At 40.0% G+C, this 21,614-nt stretch overlaps 1 protein-coding gene and 2 pseudogenes across 1 annotated transcript in view; 2 read left to right on the top strand and 1 right to left on the bottom strand.

The window, feature by feature from the left end:
- Window positions 1-1,742: 1,742 nt before the first annotated feature.
- Window positions 1,743-21,614, top strand: part of MFN1 (mitofusin 1) — a 39,301-nt gene continuing 19,429 nt past the window's right edge. Inside the window, exons 1-8 of the mRNA XM_004708686.3 lie at window positions 1,743-1,918; window positions 7,296-7,431; window positions 11,641-11,803; window positions 13,709-13,833; window positions 16,672-16,780; window positions 18,161-18,268; window positions 20,872-21,025; window positions 21,165-21,232. Coding sequence (XP_004708743.1) covers window positions 1,807-1,918; window positions 7,296-7,431; window positions 11,641-11,803; window positions 13,709-13,833; window positions 16,672-16,780; window positions 18,161-18,268; window positions 20,872-21,025; window positions 21,165-21,232 — 975 coding nt within the window. The 5' untranslated portion in view covers window positions 1,743-1,806. The remainder of the gene's footprint in view (window positions 1,919-7,295; window positions 7,432-11,640; window positions 11,804-13,708; window positions 13,834-16,671; window positions 16,781-18,160; window positions 18,269-20,871; window positions 21,026-21,164; window positions 21,233-21,614) is intronic.
- LOC105979134 lies at window positions 2,308-3,753 on the bottom strand (annotated as a pseudogene).
- On the top strand, window positions 14,412-16,255 carry LOC105979135 (annotated as a pseudogene).

Here is a 21,614-nt window from a genome sequence, read left to right as displayed (position 1 = left end):
TGAGTTGTAATTCATACTGAAGGATTTAATCTTTGACCTTCATCAGAAAATGCTTCAAGTCCTCTTGCTTTTCAGTAAAGTTGTGTCTTCTGCATATGAGATTTCCTTCTTCCAAACCTGATGCTACAGTCTTCTTCATACATCATAACTTCTTATTTTCTTGGCATAAAAATAGCATTAATATGGAGAAAAGATACAATCCAGATGGATACATTTTCTATGACCCATCTAGCCATAGTAATTATAACTCCCACCAAAGGACTGGGTGGGATGATGTAAATGAGGTATTTGGGGCTCACCAAGGGGGTTAAGTGGCTTTCTAATAATGAAAATAAAATCTATGGACCCCTTGTGGGGGTAGGACCTTGGAAATAAGGTATATGGAACATCAATGAGAGAGTTGGTCAGTTTTGTCTTCTTAAAAGCCATTCCAGAAATGAACACAGGGAACCGACGATCACCAAGATGATGAGACAGGAGCAGAGGGAATCATTTGGGCCCCATATCCCTGCACTGGGAACCTGTAGACCTAGGAGACACCGAGCTGTAATACCAGAGATGGTAAAAATCAGTTTTCACAGAAACATCAGCACAAAGCAAACAGAACCAGCAGATTGGAAGGCAATGGTGCAGTGGCTTGAATATCTTTAAGTACGAGGCTTGCCAATGGAGGGGGATGCCTCCAGAGACTCATCAGCAGAGCTAATGAGCAGTTTAACCCTTGCCCAAACAGGGCAGCTATGAGGGCAGCCCAAGAGACCTGAGAGGCTAAAGGCCAAAGAGCAGAGGCTATCTTCATTGTAAAACTATATCTTGAGTCTGTTTTGATCCTGCATTATAATCTGCTACTCTCTAATAAACTCCATTATAACCTGTTATTCTCTAATAAACCACACACTGTGAGTATGGTCTGTGAGTTCTATGTGGCCACTGCCACACAGTGAGCCCAGCAGAGGAGTAAAGAGTACCTTGGGAAGGGTGGTTGGTATCATTTTTAGTAAAAAGTTTGAGGGCAGGGTATAACCGACTTCTATTTTATAGGAATCCGACTGTTGATCTTAAATTTCCTTCCTAATGCTAAAATTACTTGTGAGGTTAGCAATTCAAATCTAGCTGCTTCCTGGGGGTTGAGGGGTGGGAATAAATGGGGCCATCTGCTCCTGGAAAGATTTACAGTCTAAAATGCTATTGTGCCCCATAGGGTGATATGCATGGGAATTGGCTGTAGGTTTTTGCTTTCCAAGTTTAGCATTCTAATCAAGTTTAATATTCTAATCACCAGTAATGTTTAATGCATCTCAACTGCACGCTTGAATTTCAGATCGCAAAAGTTCGCTAAAATAAATCTTGTTTGCTCATCATTGGCCTTAGCGGTGCATGAACTTGTATACTTTGTATCTTGGAATCCCTCTTAATCTTTCGCCTTTCGTCGCACCCCACCACTTCCAGCTCTACCTCTCTAAACCCTTCCAAGGCCAGGCTGAGCCATGTAAACGTTGAAAAGAGAAGAGAGGGATGAGAAAAGCTAGAGAGTGGCTCTGACCACCAACCATTCTTTGGGTTGCATTTCCGACGCACAACCGCTTTTGCCTTCTGCCCTGAAGAAAAATGGCGCCGGGAGCAGACGCACTTCCGGCCGCGGAACGAAACCGAGGCGAAGTGGGCAAATGCCGGAAGTGAGCGCCGTTTAGCCCCTCCCACTGTCTCCTCCCCCTCGCTTCCGCCTCTCGGGAGAGGATGAGGCGGCCGGGAGGCTGTGGCCCCGCTGTGGTTGCTCGGTGACAAGTGGGAACCGCCTCCGCCATAATGGCAGAAACAGCTTCTCCCCTGAAGCACTTTGTGCTGGCAAAGAAGGCGATTACTGGGATCTTTGGTCAGTTACTGGAGTTTGTTACTGAAGGCTCACATTTTGTTGAAGGTTAGTCTCGCTAAGTTCTTAAAGAGATTGTTTTAAGAAAATGCATTGAAGATGAAGGTACTTTATTACGTGAACATTACATTGATTTTCCCTGTATGCTTTTTGTGCACGTGAGAGAAGCCTTGTGTCACAAGACCTTTGGCACTACGGTAAACGAATTATTGAACACACAAAAAGTACATTGTACTGTATATTTTTAGCGCTTCCATCATGCATAAGAAGCGAGTACTAATGTGCAGTGTACCTTTCTAAGTACTTTACCAGAAGTTATTTAGCCCCCAAATAAGCACTGAGGGAGGTTCTGAGATAGTTATTTTAAAGATGAAAATGTCAAAGCTTAGAGAAGATTTATGTGTGTGCGTTAGGGGGTGGGTGTGTCAGGCCCTTAGTTAGGGAACCGAGGAGAGGCGAGGTGAGGGAGAGACCTCAGTGTTGGTCACAAGCTGGTAGTCTCAGAGATGGCTGACAAGAGTAGATGACACTGGGTCCATGGCACTCACCAGGACCTGGTGTGCCTGGCGTACCTCCACCATGCGCTCCACATCCCCGGCCAGAACCACCTCATCTGCCCTCAAGCAGAGATAGAGCTCAGGCCAGCGAGAGCCCGTCCTGTAGCCTGTCATAGAAGTGGGTGTGGAAGAGAGTGTTGGGTGGAGCAAGCAGGATGTGAAACAGGACAGCTATCCAGGCAAAGGCCACCAGGAGCAGCAGGTGCAGCACGGCAGGTTGGTGCTCCAGGATGGTCCCCAGCCACCACAGCTCCCACCAGGTTGGTGTCCCCAGGGCCCCTGTTGAAGATGGTGCCCACCACACACAGTAGGAGAAGCGCCAGTGGGTAAAGAGGAGCTCCAGCATGTACAGCATGACCTCTGTGTGTAAGAGTAGGGGTTCCTTCTGGATCTTGTAATCAAAGAGCAGCTCGAGCAGCTCAAGCAGCTTCCGGACCAAAACATGCAGTGTAGGGATGCCGAAGGACTTGGAGAAGACCATATGCCACGGTCTTGGATCAGTATATTAGATCACAATGTAGCCCCTTTTAGGTAGATCAGTGGTTCTCAACCTTCCTAATGCCATGACCCTTTAATGCAGGCTCTCATGTTGTGGTGACCCCCAACCAACCATAAAATTATTTTCGTTGCTACTTCATAACTGTAATTTTGCTACTGTTATGAATTGTAATGTAAATATCTGATATGCAGGATGTAATTTCATTGTTCCAAATTAAACATAATTAAAGCATAGTGATTAATCACAAAACAGTATGTAATTATATATTGTGAAATATTTATGTGTTTTCCGATGGTCTTAGGTGACCTCTGTGAAAGGGTTATTTGATCCCCCAAAGGGGTCACGATTCACAGGTTGAGAACTGCTGAGGTAGATGGTGGTGTGCTTGGCAAGGTTCTTGTTTGAGCAGCCACCCCCAACTCCAGCCCAAGAGAAATTATCACAGGCTGTGGAGTCCCTGCCGCTTTCCTCTCTTCCTCTGGGCTGCACTCCGACTCCAGCAGGGCTGATCTGGCATCTCCATGTTATAGACCAGCTGAGCTGAGGCCCTGGTGAAGGTGCGGCCTCCTCCCAGAACTCAAGCAACTTGTTTAAAGTCACACAGTAAATACCCAGACTAAACATCAGGCAACTCTTAAGTAAATAAGTGAGTAAATTTTTCTCCTCTCCAGCTCTAGCTGAGCCATAGCCTTGAGCTCTCTCGGCCTCCAAAATGAGGCTGGAGTACAGTGGGAAGAAGAGAAAAGGGATTTTTCTTAATTGGCTATGACCTTTCTTACAGATGTTGGTGGTTCTTGTTGAGTGCGAAGGTGTTAATTCTGACCCATAGTGACCCACGTGACAGTAGAAAACTGCATAGGGTTTTTCTTGACTGATCACTAGATCTTTTCCACTGCATGGATTTAAACCACTAACATTTCATTTAGCAGCTGAGAGTTTAACCATTTTAAACTCTCAGCTGAGAGTTTAACCACAAGGGCTTTAAATATGTGTGTGTGTGTGTGTGTGTGTGTGTGTGTGTGTGTGTAGTGAGGAATATTTTGGTAGAGACTATTTCTTTTGAGGAATTGTCGAAATTCCTCCTTGTTTTAAAGATTACATGACCTTCAAGTATGCACGAGAAAAATTGAATAGAAAATAATAATGGAATTTTGGCTTGCAAGCGTTAAAGACAGTAAAGCAAATGCTGTTATACACACAGCCCTGCAGTAGTGGTGGTCTGCGAGTAGATGCTTGGTTTAACAGGTATGGGAGGGAGAGCAGGGATATACCCACAAGTCTACAGAGGTTTGACAAAGAGTATTTCTACATAGAGGTTTACCTTTGCTGCAAATGTAGCCATAAATGTGGGGGCAAAGTTAGGAACATTTCTTAGACATAACTCAGACACCCTTAGGGAATGAATCACTAGGCTTGTGGGACACCAAGGTCAACTGGCATAACAGGTCACTAAGACAATGTTGTATATCCTACTATGGTGAGTAGTGATTAGAGTCTTAGAAGCTGGTGAGAAGCCATCTAACATGCAAATAAATTTTGATGTCTTTCTGTCTGGAAAAAAAATGATGAAAATCAGAAGACACATAGAAACACTATGCACACATCAGTCTCCACAGAACAGAACTCAAAAATCAAAAGACAAACAGGTTTACTGGTCAGATAGAGACTAGTGGAGTCCCTAAAACTATAGTCCTTAGTCACCCTTCAGATTAGGAACTGAACTCCAAACGAAACACACTGCTATTGAGTTAATGCTGATTCATAGCGACCCTCCTATTGGTTTCCAAGCCTGTAACTGTTTATGGGAGTAGAAAGCCCAGTCTTTCTCTCGGGGAGCTGCTGGTGGTTTCAAACTGCCAACCATGTGGATCGCAGCCCACTGGTTACCATAACAGCACCAGGGTTCGAGTTAAATAATCAACCATTTCAGATAATAGGGCATCATTTACCAAGGCACAGGTTAGGAAAGAAGGAGTGATGTAAACAGGAATACTGGGAGGAAGTGGGATAAGTACATTGAGGGGGCTGAAATAGATGAGTTGAAACAATGTGAAAAATTGTTGATTCTTACTCTTAGAAACCCTATATAGGGGTTCCAAGGCTGTCAAGATTCCAACAGCTTCCTGTTTCTCCCACACCTTGTCCGGGCCTGATGGGGTTAGAGCACCAGCTTTGGGCCCATCACCTAGCCCACGGTGCTATCAGGACTCCTCGTGTACTGTGCTCACTCTGTCATCAAGTTGCCTCCCACACAGCAACCCTATGGGACAGGGTAGAACTGCCCTGTGGATTTCGGAGACTAGAAAGCCTCATCTGTTCTCCTGCAGAGCAGCTGGTGATTAGCACTGTTGACCTTGTAGTTAGCAGCCCAATGTGGAAACCATCAGGCCACCAGGGATCCTTTGTATTATCCTAAAAAAAACCAAGCAGATTTTGGGGTTGATTCCAACTCATAGCCAATAGTATCAACTTTAGAAACTAAACTGAATTAAGTACTTCTAACCAACTCATTGTCATTTAGTCAATTCTGATAGAGTAAAACTACCCTTTTCGGTTTCTGAGGCTATAAATCCCTCCCCCAAATTTTATTGGCATATAATTCACATATCATACAGTCCATTACTTCAATCATATCAAGAAGAGTTGTGCAATTATCACCACACTCAAGTTTTAGAAACATTTTCTTCATTCTTGTACTCATCATTATTAGCTTCTTTTCCCCCTCTAGCCCCCTTCCCCAACCTCCCCTGCCATAGTCCCAAGAAACCATTAATCCACTTACTGTCTCTGTAGTTTTACCTGTCCTGGATTTCATATAGAGAAAAGCATTAAAAAACTAACACAAAACTAGTAAGAATAGTAAAACAGAAAAAAGCTTAAATCAAAAAGAAAACTGAAAATACTAAAAACTAGAAATCGAATTGGATCCTAAGGGGGATCAAATGTTAGGGTAGGGTGCTAAAATTGAACCTAACTTCGTCTGCAATAATCCACTTTCTAATGCATTCTTCATGTTGGCCAGGCCATTCACAGCCCTGCTCCATGGTCAGAAGGGCTTCATCAGCCGCTTAATACATGAGTGTTTCCCAACCTTCACTTTTATGAAAAACTGAAACAGCTTTAAAATGGGTCAAAAGGGAGATCAAAAGATAAGATATTTTGACAGAGCTACATCTGCCATATCGACTTTACAGTGCTCTCCGATAACAGGACTATTCACATTCCTCAACTGTAATTACAGAAAGTCTCCCATCTTTTCTGCAGAGCCACTGGTGGGTTTGACCTGCTGACTGATTAGCAGTCCAATGTACAACCCACTATGCCACTGGGGGGGGGGGGGATGTAATAATTAAAAAGCAAATAAATTAAAAACATGGGAAGAGGAAGACTAAAATACAAAAGTGAATGTAATGTTAATTAAACCAACCTTTCTATGATTCACCCAATTGCACGTTTTATTAGTACTCTGGAAAAGTATGGGGATACAGGATAAAGCCTAAGGCTAGTTAATTAATATGGGTAAGTTCTAAGTGGGAATGTCTGCTATGACCACACGGCGAAATGACTTAACATCTTTACGTTCAAAGACTGCTACTAAAAGTGGAAATGATTTTTTTCCTTTTCCTGAAGAGTAAACAAAACTGTGAAAGTTATTTCCACCCTTGGTGGAGGAGTTAGGGCTAGGATTGGTAGTTAACCCCAAACATGACAGGAATTCTCTGTCCTCTCCACTTTCTCATGGTAAATGAGCAGCTGTGCTTCTACCCTCTGAGAAGCAGTCTTTGCAAGCCTCCTGGTGGCCGCCTTTATTTAAGCCATATTTCTGTATCTGAGGGGATTCTCTTCAGATCTCACTTTTATTTAATGGGTGGTTTATCCTCAGATTAAAATGTGGAACCAGACCCACTGCCGTAGAGTTGATTCCAACTCATAGCTACTGAGCAGAGGAGAATTGCTCCTTGGGATTTCCGAGACTTAGTCAGCAGGAGTAGAAAGGCTCATTTTCCTTTCTAAGAGCAGATCTTGAGTAGATTTGAACCGCTAGCTAGCAGCCCAATGCATTTTGAAATATTTTGTATTTTTAAGATCTAAATGAATACTACTTTTGACACAGCCCTTGCCCTACACAGGAAGTGCCCCCTTGGGGCATCTCTTGGAGAGTAGCATCTTGAAATTCTTGTAGTCCATTGTACCAAAGCATGCAACTTTTACAAGATAAAGATTTCAAACTGGGTCTTTGTACTTTTCAAGTAGTTTTTAATATTTTGAAATAAGACCAAAATATGCACAGAGACGTGTACAATTCCCAGTTTTACATGAACCCAGTACTAGTTAGTCGCTGCTTTTAATACCATTTTTTATTTTGCAGCAACATTTAAGAATCCAGAACTTGATCGAATAGCCACCGATGATGATGTGATAGAAATACAGGGATATAAAAACAAACTTGCTGTCATCGCTGAGGTACTGTCTCGAAGACACATGAAAGTGGCATTTTTTGGCAGGTAATATTTTATTATGCTTCTCAAAGCTAGTTTCTAGAAATCTGTGTTTCTTGGTAATAGCCCAGCTTTGTTTCTGTTACTTTAGTAAATGATAAACCCCCTCCAGACTGTAGCTTTTATTGGTATAAAGTGTTAAATTTACTACCTTGTAAAAGAAAAATTGTACATCTTAGCTCCTTGGTGTAAAATAAAGGAAGATTAGTCATATTTTTATCTTTCAAGGATTTGCTAAGGGTTTGGTCTTAATTAGTTTTAAAAAGAGAAATAGAAGTGATGTGGGTAATTTGTGGCTTTTCAAGCTTGGGTTGATCTGATGATCAAGTATGTCACCCAAGGATTTTTTTTTTTTTTTAATTTTATTGGGGCCTCTTACAGTTTTTTTTTTCCTCTTACAGTTTTTATTCACCAAAGGATTTTGTTTCGTTTCGTTTTCTTCACCAAAGGATTTTTAACCCCATGATTCTCAGGGGAATTCCTCATAGTTAATGCAAATGTATAGTGTCAAGGAGTGCTCCCTGTTGGAGTGTATGCATTCACTTAAGAGTGCTTTATTAACTACCTGTGTGCATGCGTACACTCAGACATTATGGACTCGATGGCAAATGCCCAGCCCAATACTGGGTTGCTCAGACATGAGGTGCGGTCATTTGTCCAGTCAGCTATCAGGCCTTCTAAGCTCCATAGCAGCTTTGTTCCCTAGGCATAGAATTCTCTCTGCTGCTTTTTGCATGTCTTCTTAACCTTTAGAGCTTAGCTTAAACATTACTATCTCAGAAGCTTTCCCAGAACCCTATCTAAAGTTCCATGTTTGTTTTCTTGAAGACTTTTCCTGCAAAGCTCCATTGTTGTTGGTTGTTTATGGTGTGTCTCCCATTTGGCCACATTTTGATCATACCCTCAGGCCTTAAGAGTCTGATATGAAATTGATTGGTCCATAAAAGAGACTGGTAACCTTGGGTGGGGACGAGCAGAAGTAGGACTGAAGAGGCTTCCAAGTGAGGTAATCACTCAGAGGTTCAACTTTAAAGAGGTGGAATGGGTGGAATGTAGTAGAGTGGGTTACTCATTGGATTGCTACCCAGCAGGTCAACAGTTCAAAACCACCAAGCCCCTTTGCAGAAGAAAAATGAAGCTTTTTATTCCCATAAAGGTTTACAGTTGGAAACTCACGGGAACAGTTTACTTTGTCTTAAAGCATCACTGTGAGTTGGAATCAACTTGATGGCAGTGAGCATATTAGTGTGTTGTTGTTGGTGGTGTGTTAGGCGCCATTGAGTTAGTTCGAATTCACAGCGACCCTGTATTTAACAGAAGAAAACACCACCTTATCCTGTACCATCCTGTACCATTATTGTAGCCACTGTGTCAGTCCATCTTGTCAAGGGACTTACCCTTTTTTTTTTGCTCTTCTACTAAGCAGTACTTTTTTGGTAGGGACTGGTCTCTCCTGATAATATAATATGTCCAAAGTAAGTGAGCTGAAGTCTTACCATCCTTGCATTTAAGGAGCTGTCTGGCGATAAGTCTTGCAAGACAGATTTGTTTGCCCTTTTGAACAGTCTATAGTCTTGCAGTATTCTTCACCAGTACTGTAATTCAGATACATAAGTTCTTCTTCACTCTTCCTTAGTCAGTGTCCAACCCCCCCCCCCCCCCCCCCCCCCCCCCCCACCATGTGCATCTTTCACATGTACATGAGGCAATTGAAAATACTATGGCTTGGGTCAGGTGCACCTTAATCCTCAAAGTAACATTTTTGTAAAAGGTCTTCACAGCAGACTTACCCAATGCAATGCATTTTCTCGTCTTTTAATTGCTGCTTCCATGAGCTTTGATAGTAGATCCAAATTGATGTAGAAAGGTCCCAGAGGCCATTCCATGCAGAGAGCTACAAAAGGAAAGGCAGACAGAATCACAGTGCGTTTGGAGTCTTCTGAGTCCACTGGATTTAGGACAGTAGGAAACAGTCAAAACAGGAGCATATGGAAGTAAGCAGGGTCAGCTCATGAACTACCTTCTTGTTCTAATTCCTTTATTGTGAAAAATAGCAATGAGAAGATCGTAATTGGTTGGGTGTTATCAGGAAAACCTTGGATAGAGTGGGTTGAATGCAGGTAGCAAACAGTTTGAGTAATTTAGGGAAGAAATTCCAGTTGCGAAATTGAAGGAGAAGCATTGATAGAAGCACTATCTAGGAGTCGATTAGGCTGGACTGGTGATTATCTCAGAGAAGTAAGAGAAGAGTTAACATGCACCTGATTGACAGAGTCCCCTTCATTGAGGTGGGTTTGGTGAAAGAAGGGGAGGTATTTGGCTTTGGCTCTACTGTGTTTGCATGTCATCTGTGGTACATATTGGGCATTCAAGTGGAGTTACCTAGGTGTGGACTAAGGAGAGTTCTAGACCGAGGAGAGGAATTTATGGAATCATTGGCTCTGTTGGTGATAGAGAACACAGGAGTAGATGAGATATACTTGGGGGAGAATTTGTAATTAACAGAAAACCGATGACAGGCTGAGGGAGAGGTGCCATTAATGGACACCAAAGAAGTAAAGGAAACTTGATTTTTTTGTTACTTAATATTTTAACAAGTCAAGAGAACAAGGCATTTCAAATTAAAGAATGCATACGAATTACCCTTAGAGTACCTTCAGAAAATCTGGTTCTTGAGTCACAGTGGGCCTGAGGAACCTGCGTATTTAACAGGCACCTTCGGTTTTGGAGCAGGAACACCTGAATTGTTCTTTTACATTTTCATTTTTTTGTGTCATTGGGTGAAAACTTATAGAGCAAAATTGTTTTTCGTTCCATAATTCATATGCATTTTGTTTTGATGGCAATTCCCACAATGTAACAGCCCTCTTCCCACTTTGCCCTCTTGTTTACCATTATCCCACTTGCTTTTCTTTCTGATCCCTTCCTGCTTTCTGAGCTTTATCCTTGGGCAGTTGTTACCCTTTTCATCTCATATGCTTGCTCCAAACTATTCTTTAGGATCACAGCAGCAAGGTTTAGTGCAGGTAGTAGGAAGGACTAATGTTAAAAAAGAGAAACTAAATTGATAAAAGAACAAATAACTAGAAAGTTGTAAGTGACCTTGCAATTTGTGTTATACTGACAATAGGAGCCAGTCAACACTGAGCTACAACAAGATGGCACCTTTTGGAGGTAGTAGGGGCTGATGCCTAGAGCATAAGTAAAGGCACAGTTCTCACCATGAGGGAATGAGGTGAAGCATACCACAGAAATAGGGTACTGAAGCAAAAAGTACTAAGCTTCGGCCCTGGAAGTCAGGGCAGCCTGCATGACTTACACAGGGTTCTCTTGTTCTGTGAGTAGACACACACAACTCAGGCTCTGACTGGCCTCTGGAGTTTAAGGTAATTTATTTGAAAACACATCCCTTGTGGATTTCAGTATTATCAGAACTGTTCTGGTTACTCTGACTGTAACAACTCACCCAAAACTTAAAAGCAGCCTTTGTGTTTTTCTCCCAGATTCTGTGGGTCAAGAATGCAGACAGGACATAGGGGAGATGTCCACAATTTCTGGAACTTCAAGTAGGAAAACTCAAAAGTTCAGAATGACTCAACAGTGGGGGCCTCATATAATCTGAAGGTTTCTTCACACACCTGTATGGGACTCAGGCTCGGGGGACTTGCCTAGGATTGTTAACAGACATCACCTATCCAGCCCACTCCCTTTGGCATGACCTTGTCATAGCATGGTGAACTTGCAGTCTTATCTGGCAAGACGCCAAGTGCACATGCCCCAGGGAACAGGACAAACAAGCTTTGTTGTCTTTTGTGTCCTACTCTTGGAAGTCACCTGGTGTCAACTGTGACAAAATTGTGGAGGCAGTCACCATTTAGCCCTGCCCTCAGGGGTGGGTACGCTAGACCCTCCTGCTATAAAATCAAGAAATTACATAAGTAAGAACTATCAAGGGTAGCTTTATGGAAAAGTTGGGATTGGTTTTCCTTTATTTCTCTGAAATGTGCATTGCTTTTGTTTGTGTAAATCAAGTTGTAAACTTTTTCATGAGGAATTGTAATCTGGTTAAATTTTAACAATGTTTGAATTATGAAATTACTGGGCCTACAACAACCCACCTCTTCAATTCTGATTTATAAGGTCTGAAAAAGCAGTTTTTGTTTTTTGTGTTTTTTTTACTATTTTTTTTTCATGATGGTATGTGCTCTTATTCAGGACAAGCAGTGGAAAGAGCTCTGTTATCAATGCAATGTTGTGGGATAAAGTTCTCCCAAGTGGAATTGGCCATACAACCAACTGTTTCCTGAGTGTTGAAGGCACCGATGGGGATAAAGCCTATCTTATGACAGAAGGATCAGATGAGAAAAAGAGTGTGAAGGTATGCTATTCAAGTTTTAGCTGCATAAGGCATGGGAAACATGTCCTTATTGTTCTTCAAATATATATATATTAACCTTTGCATCAAGAAGGTGAAAGAAGCATTTCTACTCAATAGTTAAAGCCATCACTAATATTTTGATATTTTGAAAAATATTTGCTTATAGCCAAAGTATTGGAAGAACAGTAGTTTTTGGCTTAACACACAAGTAATTTTGAATTAGTTTTCATAGGCTCTGGTTCTGAGTTTGATGTTTGTTTCTAATCAGGTAACAGTTTATTTATCTCCACAGAAAGAGCATAATTTTCAGATAAGTTGTGATAAAAAAATGAAATAGTGTTATGAAAATACTTTTCAAACTTATAACCACCACACAAATGAATCACTTATGTAATCAAGATTTTAACCAAATAAGAATTTGAACTTTAGATTCCCAAAGGAAGGTATGAAGTGCTATTTTAACATAATTCCTCATTTTTCCTTATCTGTACTCCATTCTCAGTTTTCTTCCTTTGTGCTCCTTTCCTTCCTGTATCCTGCTCCCAGACTTAAATATTCACCTCTAGTTATGGCCTTGTTTCAAAAAACAAAAAGTTTCAAATAGACTGAGTCTTAATGCTGCAATAATTTTCTTACTAAAAGAAACACGCATATAACAGAAAACAAACTTAATGCCATCGAGTCAATTCCAAGCTATAACAACCCTACAGGCCATGGTAGAACTGCCTCTCAGTTTCTCAGACTGTAACTATGGGAGTAGAAAGCCACCTGAGGAGCAGTTGGTTGTCTAGACCTGCTGACCTTGCAGATTGCATCCCAACTCCAGGACACCACCAAGACTCCTAACACAGCAAAACCCAATTTGTCTATCGAGTGTACCAGACTCTCTCAGAATTATTTGAAGCAATCCAATCCAACCCTTTTATAGGTGAGGCATCAAGATTTTAGGTTGACCATTCTCTCAAATTGTGAAAGCAAGCAAAAAAAAAGAAAGAAAAACTAACATTTTGTCACTACAGAAATTAACTTGAAACTGAGTCCGACTTTGATTATTTGACAGCAGGTATTTCTCTTCAAAATTTGACTTGAGTCATAAAACAACTATGGAGGTGTGTGGTGTGATACTCCCATTTGATTTACTTATTAATTTTGCTTTAAACCTTTATACATAAATTAGGTGTGTTGGGCTAACCCATTAATAAATAATAGACTAGCAATGTATGTCCGAAGTCCTCTCAAGAAATATAAATATTTTAGTGACTTTAAATGAAAAGAGAAGGTAACAGTCCTTAAGTCAGGTTGTGTGTGTCATGAACTACCTGCTGGGAAACAGCCTTTATCAAAAGAAAATGCACAGCAAGCTTCTCTTGTACTGGCTGGGCCTTGTGCTTATGGCGTCTTTAATCCTATTTAATGAAATGACCTTTTTCCCCTTCTCTTTTACTGTTAAGCAGCACAAAGTCATTTAGAGGAGTCAGAAGATTCAAAGAGAAAAACAACAAACTTCAAAACTCACATACCTCTCAGAACTAGTGGAATCTCTTTGACTATAATTTCATATTATATGTCTTATTTCTGGAGTTTTTTTATTTTCTCTTAGTATATTGTGAATTTTTTTTTCATTGCCTGGGTTTCTTTGTTCGGCATTTAGAATGTTTGAACCTTGTTTATTTTTGAAAGGTGATAATGAATAAATAAATGATTATAAGGGAACTTAAAAAATTTTCCTCATAATTGGTAAATGTAAAACAGACTCCTCAGGATTACTCAGATGATTTTATTTCAAATTATTCAAAAATTTCCCTGGTGTATATGTTTTGTAGAAATAAGTGCTTTACAAATTTATAGTATTTTGTTTTTTATTGCATTTTATTACAAGTATGGTTTGCCCCCCTTCTGCTTTAGACGGTTAATCAGCTGGCTCATGCCCTTCATATGGACAAGGACTTGAAAGCTGGCTGTCTTGTGCATGTCTTTTGGCCAAAGGCAAAATGTGCGCTCTTAAGAGATGATCTGGTTTTAGTAGACAGGTAAGATATGCATGTGACTTACGTTTTTCTTCTGGTAGAGGTTCAACAGAATGCTGCTACTCATTACTTCATTTAAGTTTTCAATGGCTGCTTTGTTTTTATTTGCTAGGTTGTTAAGGAAGAAGATAGAAGTATTAGGTTTTATTTTTAAAAGATATATAAAGGTGCTACTTTTGTCATTATAATTCTCTTATGAAATTATAAAGCTATAACCACTGTATTTTCTCTAGAGGAATTTGGTAGTTTGAATAAGTAGTTGCGCCTTGGGAATTTTGTAACTGGATCAGTTTTTCCGAAAGTGAAGTTTTTAATTGCTAAGAGGGGCATTGAGTAAATTTTTTTTTCTAAAAAGAGGGTAGTGGGCCAAATAAGTTTAGGAACCTGTACTCTAGATGTTTCTTTTTCTTGATCAGCAGTGAATTTATTCTTGAGACCAAGTTGTCTCAGAATGACTTGGCTGAACAGTTATGTAGCTCTTATGAGTCTCTACTCTTGTCTGTATCACATGATTTTAAAGTCACTCTACTACTTGATGCTTAATAAAATGATTATGAATTACCTGTTATGTGATAACAGCTATGAAACTGATTGTAAGTGATTTAAAAATTTTTGGTGTTCTCTCTTGATTTCTTCTGTTAATTTTCAATGTTCTGTGTAAACCTCTTTGTTTTTAACGATGGGCTTTCCTTTTCTTTGCAGTCCTGTTTCTGGTAATCAAGATGTTCGCAAACAGAAAATGTTTGGTTGAACTACGTTAGATCATTAGTTTGCTTTGTTTTAAGGCTAGACTATATCAATGATCTTGCCAGTCATCTTGCTGATTTGTCACAGGACACATACGGGTAGACTGTTGCAAATCTTGTACTTCAACTTTCGTAGATACAGAATGGCATGTTGAGCTTAGGTGTGGAAAGGGGTTTTGTGTTTGTGTGTGTGCTTGTCAGCACTTACCTCCTCTGAGCCTTCCAAAGCATAAACATTTAACAAATTAAAAATGCTGACCATATTATTTGCTTTGTCAAAAATATTTTTTTTTTGTAAATATACTTTGTTTAGAAGAAATATATACAAGTATAAGGGAGTAGTGGGGGAAAGGGAATGAAAATGTGGTTTTTTTTCCCACAAATTTTTTGAAGCCCCATGTATAAAGCATAGACACTTAACCTGCCCCAAAGGATCCCAGTTGGTGGTGGTGGGTAAGTGTTAGACTGCTCCCCACAATATTGGAAGTTCAAACTCATCAGCTAGTTCTTGGGAGAAAGATGTGGCTGTGAGTATCTATGAATGCAGTCTCAGAAACCCTATGTTGAGTTACAGTGTGTTAGAATTGACTTGATGCCAGTGGGTTTGGTTTAGTTTGGCCCACAACCATCTCTTTTAGGTAAGAATAATTTAAACTTCTTGGACTTTGTACAGAGGACTGGTGGGAATCCTGTCCATTAGAACACAAAAGCTGAGCGTGCCAGTAATGTCATGAGAAAGATGGCGGCACTCCGGGCAGCTGAAGGCCCTGGTAGTCTGTGAGAGAAGTTTTCCCATAGCTTACGTGCATGACGTCTGCAGCATGCAGGCTTCACTACTCACATTATTGAAGGTTCTTGGGCACAGTGTGGTGGAGCTGCCTCCACTTGCAGAACTGTCTAGGCCCACCCTTTAGCTTCAGGCCAGGGCCTGTGTACCCCCACCAGAAAGGAAGCGATTTTACCAGAATGTCAGCATCACCCAGGGTGAAGGTGGCTTTGAGATAAACCCCGACAACAGAAAACTGAAAGCCCCGCAAGCCAGGCTCTTTACCATCCCCAGTGAGGCCCTGGCCATCGCAGTGGCCATGGAATGGGACTTCTAGCAAGATACGATCAAGTTGGACACCATGCCCCTGACCACCTGGTGCAACACTTCTGTGGACAGCCCAATTCAGCGAAACAAGGACCAGCTGATCTGGGCAGCTCTGGAAATTCTAGACACCAACGCCATCTGCTATAAAGCAGAGGCATCAGAGACACTAGTGGACTTCAGAAGAATGAATGGGATCCTATTTCCGAGTGGGCAGAGACAGGCGGAGTGGAGATAGATGCCTCCACCAGCATCCTGGGGCCCAGCGTAACAGCCAAGACTCAAGAGACTCTTGCCAGCCACCAGGGCTTTTATGACATGTGGGCCCTTCAAGGGATTGAGTTTGTGGTGGCACAGCTGAAGTCCATGGTACTAACCTTGGGCCCAATTGACCTGCTTCTGACAGTGGAGCAGGCTGTGCCCTTGGAGGAGGAATACCAGATCCAGCAGTGGGGCATCATTGAGCGGGCCCATGACTGTGAGCTGCAGGAGTTGCGGTGGTCCGTGCAGCCGCCAGCACCTCTGTTCATCTTGCTCTGAGAGGAGCACCATTAAACACAAGCTCCCACAAGAGTCAGGCCGGCAGTAGTCCCTGACAAGCACAGCCCGGAGGGGACCCCGCCAGCAGAGACAACAGAGTCTACATCACTTCCTCATATTTTAGTGACTGGTGCAGCCACAAAGACTCTGACCCTTAGTCATCCTTCAGGTCTGGCATTGAACTCCCATGTTCGAAAAGGGTAGCCTGTCCCCAAGGACAGGGTGAGGAAAGGAGGAGGAATAGAAACAGGAAACAAGTGAAAGTATATTAAAGGGAATTGAAATGGATGAGTTGAAACAAAATGTGTAAGTTGAATGTAAAACTGATGATGTGCTTTATAAACCTTCACTTGATTCATAAGTTTGAAGAAACGAAGAGTCTTTTAAAAAAACCCACAAAGCTAAAAAACTGAGTTTTTCTTTTAAAAAAAATCACATAATACAATTTTCATTTCACTCCTGTAGTCCAGGCACAGATGTTACTACAGAGCTGGATAGTTGGATTGACAAGTTCTGCTTGGATGCTGATGTCTTTGTTTTGGTTGCAAACTCTGAATCAACGCTCATGAACACGGTGAGATTTAATGTATTACTGTGTTTGGGTAAGAAGTGACTGTCAAGGATGTCAGTTTTTACTTTTGAAAGTGAGGGAAATATAAATCCTATTTTAGGGAGATCCTTGGTTATCAGGAGTTTGTGTTCCTGTGGAACTAAAGGAGTTAAATCTATCTAGAGTGTGTCTTTAAGTTAGAGGGTGTCAAGTAGCAACCGAAGGCTTGATTTGATGGCTTTGGCTTCTGGGGAATCTCTTGAGTTCAAGGTAATAGGTGTTGATAGTCCCTGATTATTTGCCAGTCTCGGAGGGAATGAATGCCAGAATTGTTAGGTTTTAATTTCAGGTCTCTTAAAGTATCAACCTCTCCTATCCCAGCAGGAAAAAAGCCTTTCATGTTTTGACTTTTGTCAGTCTTTTCCCACTTTTATTATTTTTTCATCTCTTCCGCTCATTCCCTAGGTTCTGGCTTTACCTGTACACGTTAAACCTCTGTGCTACCTTAACAGATTGTTTACCCAGAATGTGTAGAACTAGACTGTCTACAGAATCTAGATATCTAATATCCAAATTTGTGTTCATCAAAACATACAAATGACTGAGCCCTGTTATAATCTGTGTATTGCCAACAAACTTTCTATTTTGTTGTCTTTGTCATGTTATACAGCCCAGTGTGTATCACCTGGCCCACACTCTCCTGGCAACATTGACAGTCATTGTAACCTGGTGATAGGGGGGAAAATGAGTAGATATTTAAAGCCTCTGTAGAATAACTTCATTATTCTGATGTTTGATAAACTTCTCTCCACATTCTGATCTTGGTGCCTTCACACATGCCATTCCTTGTGTCCAGTTCTTTCTCCTCCACACTTCATCGTTCACCAAAGCCTCATATCAGAATTTTCAAGTCCCTTTCTGTTACACTTCCTTCTTCCTGGTACTTTTCCTAATTTCAACTAGACGTGATGGATCTTACTGTTTGTAGCCATAGCATTGTATTTATATAATCAGTGTGTCACTGATAGTGGTTTTCTTAGCCTAACAGTAAAAAGGAGTCGAGTAGCTTTCTGAGAATATGGCTTCTTTATTCAGGAGTGTCTTTTATGCCTTCACATAATAAAGACATAGATATTTGTTAAATTGAATTTCAAAAAAACTTACGTCAGGGGCAAAGAAATCTAAACCTTTGCCTGGTATTCTAGTTTTCTCATCTTTGAAAAATAGAACGCTTATAGAGTACTTTGTAACCCTTTCCCAGCAGGGAAATTAACAAATCACTGTTAACTAAATGGTCAAACTTTTAGATTAAAATAAGGTTTCATTTGTAAATATAAAAGTAGCCTTTTATTCTACAAATACAAAGGGAACAAACTGTTCTTTGTTTTTGGTTTTTGTCTTTAGGAAAAACATTTTTTTCACAAAGTAAATGAACGACTTTCCAAGCCTAATATTTTTATTTTGAATAATCGTTGGGATGCTTCTGCATCGGAGCCAGAATATATGGAAGATGTAAGTTATTTTTTTCTTTAACTTAGGACATATAGTCATGTATGTGGTTATTTGAGAAAGCAGTATATGTAACAAAATAGAAAGTCATATAACTTTCCTCTTACCTATGTATAAAAGATGGTTCTTGAAAACCTGAAGTGGGCAAGGGTATTAAACTACTATCACGGTATTAAGCTAGTTAGAAGGAAAATTGAGTTATAAAAGTACCATCCAAGCATTTTAGAATTTGAAACAGAAAAGCACAAATGATGAACTGCCCAGCTCAGTTTAGTTGACAAATTTAGCATGTCTGTCTAGGCGTACAGGTCAAGAAGCAACAGTCCCAGCACCCCAGTTTCTATACTCCCCTGTTAGTCATTTTCCCTGTATTTTCTCTCCCAAAGATAATCACTTATGCTGACTTCTAATACTATAGATTGTTATATTTGGCTCAACATTTTATATAATGGAATCACACAGTATCTACTTTTATGTCATTTTCCCCTTCACCTGTATATGTGTCCCTGTTGCTCTCTGTCTGCTCTACATGTTGTAGTACATTCTTTTGCACTACAGATTGCTGTACAGTGTCCCATTGTATGAATATACCACAATTTATTTCTTCTGCTGGTGATGGACATTTGGGTAAATAACCTGTTTTGAACTATTTTGAAAAATGCCACTGTATACATTATTGCATGTGTCTTGTGCACACATGTATGCTTTTTTTTTCCCGGATTGATCAAGTGGTTTTCAATAGGGGAGGATCAGTTTTGACTTCCATGGTATACAAGGGGACTTCAGAAAGTTAGTGGAAAAATCCCATGATCTTCTAATCCTATTATCACACATTTTTGAAGCCTCCTCATGTTTAACATTGTCTAATGGCATGTCTGATTATCATAACTGAGTAAGTATGCTACTAGCATTTAGTGAATAGAAATTGCAATGCTGCTAGCCATCGTACAACACCCAGGACAGCTCCCTAAACAAAACGATATGGCCCAGTAGGCCAGTAAACCATCAATATCTACTTGCAAACAGAATTACCAGATGACAGGTTCAATTTTAATAGGCCCAGCCAACAGATTTCTCTTAGGTGCTTGCACCGATAAACACTTTCATCAGCAGTGACAATTACAGTTAATTTACATCCTCACCAAAACTTTGAAGTTTCATTTTGTTGTGTTCTAGAAATTATTTTTTAGGAATAATATCTTGGCATATCATCTGTAGATAGTATACTTATTTTGTTCATTATGACTCAAATAACTTTTTTCTGACTTTAATAATTGTGTGTTTATTGTAGAAAATTTGGAAAACAGAAGTATAAAACAGAAAAATCTATCCCATCACTTATTATGTTAGATTATTTTTTCTTTCCTCTTTTTCTCTCTAAATTGGAATTTTGCTCAATAAAAAGGTTTCTGCCCTAATTATTAAAAAGAATTCTGTTAGCAACTTTTTATTTTGTGATGATAACATTTTCAAATAGGGGTCTCAATCAGAAAATTAGTCCAGACCAAGACTGGCATGGCAACAAACTGTTTTGAAAGTGGTTCTTCATTACAGTTTAGATTTATTTCCCTAAATCTTTCTGTAGAGATAGCTTATCATATCATAATGGGTAGTACTAAACCCTAACTAGTTTTTAAATCTGAACCCTATCTAATACTTAAGTACTAATCTTAAAAATTTACATTACAACCTTATTTTTTTTTCTTTCTTTTTTTGTGAGAGTGAGTCAGTGAGTGAGAGAGACAGTAAGTGAGTGAGGCAGCAAGTGAGACAGTGAGTGAGTGAGGCAGTGAGAGAGTGAGAGTGAGTCAGTGAGTGAGTGAGACAGTGAGAGAGTGAGAGTGAGTCAGTGAGTGAATGAGACAGTGAGTGAGTGAGTGAGTCAGTGAGTGAGTGAGACAGTGAGAGAGTGAGACAGTGAGAGAGTGAGACAGTGAGAGAGTGAGACAGTGAGAGAGTGAGAGTGAGACAGTGAATGAGTGAGGGTGAGGCAGTGACAGAGTGAGAGAGTGAGAGTGAGACTACATTACAACTTTAATCCTTCACTAAAGAAGCTAATGTTTGCTAAGAAAAATGTTGCCCCCCCCCCAAAAAATGTTGCCATTTCAATTCTGACTTTCAAAGTAAAAAAAGCTTCATTGTGGCAAATTTATCAAAGGACTGATCATTCAAAGGAAATAGTAATTTCACTGTGGAAGATGAGTATGAAAGAAGTGAAAATGCTACTTACTGCCTTCCCACGATTTTTTTTTTAGGATTGTTAATTTGCATATGTGTCACATAACTTTTGTAGTATAATAAAATACACTCTGAAACAGCATTGGAAACTATTCCATACCACTTAGAAGTCATATTTGTTTGTGTTTTTAAAATTATTATGTAATATTTTTACATCAGAATATTAAATGGTCAAAGGTTCATGTTTTAGGTTGAGATTTTTCTCTTAGCAAGTATGAAACTTCCTTAAAATGCCTCAGATTATTTAAGTATTTGAGAACGCATATCATTTAACTACAATTGGAGTTTAGTATTGAACCTGTAGTTAATTATAAATTGTGTTTGTTTAAATTACTAAGATTCTTTTCAAGCTCTGTTTTTCTTCATAGGTACGTAGGCAGCACATGGAAAGATGCCTAAACTTCTTGGTTGAGGAGCTCAAAGTTGTGGATTATTTAGAAGCAAAGAATCGCATCTTCTTTGTTTCAGCAAAGGAAGTTCTTAGTGCTAGAAAGCACAAAGCACAGGGGATGCCGGAAGGTGGTGTGTATTCATTATAAGTTTCCCTCCTAGAAGCCTAGAACTTGACAGTGTGCAACAACAATAGGCAAGAGAAGCCAGCACATGCTGGAAGTCTTGTCTTGTTAGACAAGGTTTTAAAGTCTTTACCCATACTTAACAGGTGGAGCACTTGCTGAAGGATTTCAGGCAAGATTACAGGAGTTTCAGAATTTTGAACAAACATTTGAGGTAGGAATTTTGAGTGTATGGGTTTATATAAAATTATGATTAGTTGGAATTATAATCTTTCATTGTTTTTATTATCTTTGTCAGTAGCTTTTGCTGTTATTAGGTAGTTAATAACTCACACAGTGAATGAAGCAGAGACAATTTGAAAAAAGGAAGTCCCTGCAAAATGGAGTCCATAAAACATTGAGGATTAAGATTGTGATTTCTTTTTTACTCTTTTCCTTATGTAGTTATATATAAAGAAAAACATTTTTTAAAATGTTTTTTGTGTCAGGTATTCTTTTTAAAAAAAAATCATTTTATTAGGGGCTCATACAACTCTTATCACAATCCATACACACATCAATTGTGTAAAGCGCATTTGTACATTCATTGCCCTCAT

The sequence above is a fragment of the Echinops telfairi genome, unplaced genomic scaffold (genome assembly GCF_000313985.2).
Source record: "Echinops telfairi isolate 266 unplaced genomic scaffold, ASM31398v2 ScPeMD7_4225;HRSCAF=4972, whole genome shotgun sequence".
NCBI lineage: Eukaryota > Metazoa > Chordata > Mammalia > Afrosoricida > Tenrecidae > Echinops > Echinops telfairi.
This window is presented reverse-complemented; position numbering and strand designations above follow the sequence as displayed.